This window comes from Arachis duranensis, chromosome 1 (genome assembly GCF_000817695.3).
Source record: "Arachis duranensis cultivar V14167 chromosome 1, aradu.V14167.gnm2.J7QH, whole genome shotgun sequence".
NCBI classification, from domain to species: Eukaryota; Viridiplantae; Streptophyta; class Magnoliopsida; order Fabales; family Fabaceae; genus Arachis; species Arachis duranensis.
This window is the reverse complement of record NC_029772.3, coordinates 42,563,098-42,566,376: the sequence shown is the minus strand read 5'-3', so window position 1 is coordinate 42,566,376 and position 3,279 is coordinate 42,563,098. Positions and strand designations below refer to the sequence as shown.

The window sequence follows — 3,279 nt, the reverse complement described above, 5'->3', positions numbered from 1 at the left end:
ATCTGCTCCGCCTCGTTGCATCTGCTCCACCTCGTCGCAGCTGCTCCAGATTGAAGAACATCCTCTATCGCTACTTCGGGTAAGAGTGGTCTAGGTGGAATCAAAGTTTGCAGTCTTGGAGATCTCATCTATGTTGAGAATTTATTTTTATTTTTATTTTGTCTCAGATTGTGCAATGTTATTATTCTATTAGGAGCAAAGCTTGAAGTGGACTTTCCCTAGATCGTTGGGTGATCCACGTGGCCCATTCGCGAGAATTTTCCCTCCTTTGCACCAGAGAAGAGCCATCTACATTTTTGGTTGCAATAACAATAACGAACCTATCACGTTTATTTTCTTTGCAGTGACGAGCAAACAAAAACCATCCCCGTTATACTGTTTCGGGTAAGCATGTGTTACCAAAATAATCACACACACACACACATATGCTTAAGATCTGCGGTCGTTATTATACTGCTTTGTTTTTTAAAAAGGAAGATAAAAATCTTTTTTAGGATGATACTACTTGGTAGTTGCAATGTCCCTTACCATGGGAATGCACACCTAGTGTTTGATGTAATTCCTCGTAACACATGGGTGTGCTTCTTCTTTCTATATTTCCAAGATCACATTCTTTTTCGCCTCTTACTCCATTTCCATACATTCCTATGCGTGCCCACCTATTGCAATCTGTGTGTAAAGCAGTTAGAACTTTTTTCCCCATTCGTGAACATGCTGCCATAGTTGTATAGTTGCATGGATTATGGATAGGGAGAACTATGCCGTGTTCTGAAGTTAATGCATAGGGATTAGTAAATAAGTTAAGAACTTGTACAAATTTATGCTGCTTTAACCAGTTGCTACAAATTTGGAATGGCTGGCCTTCAAAATCTAACCAAATATAACCTTGTTCATGCATATTAGTTTTATGCTGCAATGCATAAGTCTTGATTATCTAGCTGTCAAATCTTCTTATTCTATCATATGAACGCGGTTATTTATAGAGCTTTGGTTTCATTGTCCAAAGGACTTATTTTTTCTTGAGGTCCAGTTCATGCTCGTCATTTGTTTGAAAGAGGTGATCAAGTTAATACTTAGAATTTTGAGGATTATTAAAGTATGATGTTTGTGATTTTTAATGTCGGAACTGTTAGGCTAAAGCCTGTCATCTTGATGCCGTTAACAGACCTTGCAATCCACCTTGCTTGAGTAAATTTTCTTGAGAATGTATTAAATATTCTCTAATATAGAATCTAGTCCTCAAATAGACACAGTCTGACATACTTTTGTAAATTGAGCATAACTTTGTAGATGCTTACTCTTTTAATATGGTTTCAATGCTATGGTAAACCCACTTAAACTGATGTTTGGGTGCAGAGGAGTGTTTTGTTCTTGACTTCTCATGGTTTTAGCCATGATTGTTTGTCACTAAAGCCTGTGCAATACATGTATTAGTCACGACGATGCTAATTTATCATTATTCTTCACTTCTCTCTCTCACAAGCATGCACATGAACAGAAGACACTTTATCATATTAGCTTTTCTGGGAAAATTGACGTTGATGTACTTCTAGTTCCCCAACTTGGACTTGATACAGTTTCTACAAGTTTTAATCATAGTTCCAAGAGTAAATAGTTACAAGAACTGAGAGAGAAGAAAGATTTTGTGCCATCGAGAGCAATTGGTAACTCTACAAAATCATTGATTAGTTGTTAAGACTAATGACTTCAAACTTGTTGTTTAATTATGCTTCCTTATTGTACATATACATTTTAGGGACTATAGATCCCAACCATAAATGTGATTCCTGAATTTATTAAGTCATATACTGGTTTTATTGTCCTTATTATATTTATGCAGTTCCATAAATAGGAATTTTTTTGCTGAAACTTTTATCGTTGCTTGTGATACTAATTGTGATTAATGTAAGTTGTCTCATAGGCACCCAGGTGAAGCTTTGATGACTGGTACTCCGGCAGTTAGCAGCTTAAGAGCAGCTTTCTCGTATTGTGTACAACAAGTGCGTAGCTATGATTATCATCACTATCTTTGCCTTCTTGAACTGCCCCCATCTATGCGGAAGGCAGCATTTGCACTCCGCGCCTTGAATGTTGAAACATCTAGAGCTATGGATGTAGCTTCAGATACCAGGATCGGTCTTATGCGCCTTGTATGGTGGCAAGAGGCCATAGACAAAATGTACTCCAATAAATTGATTGAACACCCAACAGCGCAGGCCCTTTCGTCTGTGATAGCAGAGACCAAGCTTAGTAAGACATGGTTGAAACGATCTGTTGAAGCCAGGATCAATGACGCAAGAAGAGAGGACACTGAAATGCCAGAAACCATTCAAGAATTGGAGAAATATGCTGAGGACACAGTATCAACCATGCTTTACTTGACCCTTCAAGCTGGTGGGATCAATTCAACTGCAGCAGACCATGCAGCCTCACACATTGGAAAGGCCAGCGGCATTCTCCTTCTCCTCAAATCACTGCCGTATCATGCAAGCCGCAACCGCCATTTTTCTTACATACCAACTGAAGTGGCATTCAAGCATGGTTTGATAGTTAAACAAGGCGGTCGAGACGAGGTACGATTGGATCCTCGTGAGGGGCTTCGCAATGCTGTTTTCGACATGGCATCGGTAGCCAATGCTCACTTACAGAAAGCTCGGCAGTTGGCCAAGAGTGTCCCTGCTGAGGCAGTTCCAGTGCTCCTGCCAGCAGTGCCTGCTGAGGTTATCTTAAATACCCTAAGTAAGTTCCAATTTGATGTGTTTGATTCAAGGCTAGCAAAAGGAGTTCTGGGAATACCCCCTTTGTGGTACCAACTCAAACTGAAGTGGGTTTCATGGAGAGGAAAGTACTGAGAAGTTATGTTATGTATCCTATCTCAAATGTTAGAAATTTTTCATAAAATTTCCCCCTGATTAGAAGAGATAGCTTCTATATTTTGTGTCTTAATAAAAGATACGTTTCTTGTGTTCAAAGACAATAACTAAGGTGATATTAACTTATCAAGTATCTCTGGAGATTATTTGATTTCAAATTTCAATCTCAAGCATTAGTTTGTACTTGATCCATATTTCATTATTTCATGTACCTTGTTGACTTATTTACAATTGCTATTTAGTCCAACAAATTTCTGTGGAGGTTGATGGATACAACTTACCTAGCTGGCAGCCAGGAAACACAGGACCCACGAAACGTTAAATCAAATATGAAATCATTAATCTAAGACCACATATTAGGGGCCAAGTTGAAATAACAAATGTTCCTCAACTAATCTTGTGGTGT

The 3,279-nt window shown here is 38.7% G+C and overlaps 1 protein-coding gene across 1 annotated transcript; it reads left to right on the top strand.

The window, feature by feature from the left end:
* The first annotated feature begins 242 nt into the window (after positions 1-242).
* On the top strand, positions 243-3,059 carry LOC107487140 (uncharacterized). The gene is made up of 2 exons (XM_016107747.3): positions 243-384; positions 1,922-3,059. The coding sequence occupies exon 2, from the start codon at positions 1,941-1,943 to the stop codon at positions 2,850-2,852; it is 912 nt and encodes a 303-aa protein (XP_015963233.1). The 5' UTR covers positions 243-384; positions 1,922-1,940; the 3' UTR covers positions 2,853-3,059.
* Positions 3,060-3,279: the final 220 nt, after the last annotated feature.

Excerpts from the sequence above, each read along its gene's own strand:
- LOC107487140 (XM_016107747.3), top strand. The coding sequence starts at position 1,941 with ATGACTGGTACTCCGGCAGTTAGCAGCTTAAGAGCAGCTTTCTCGTAT.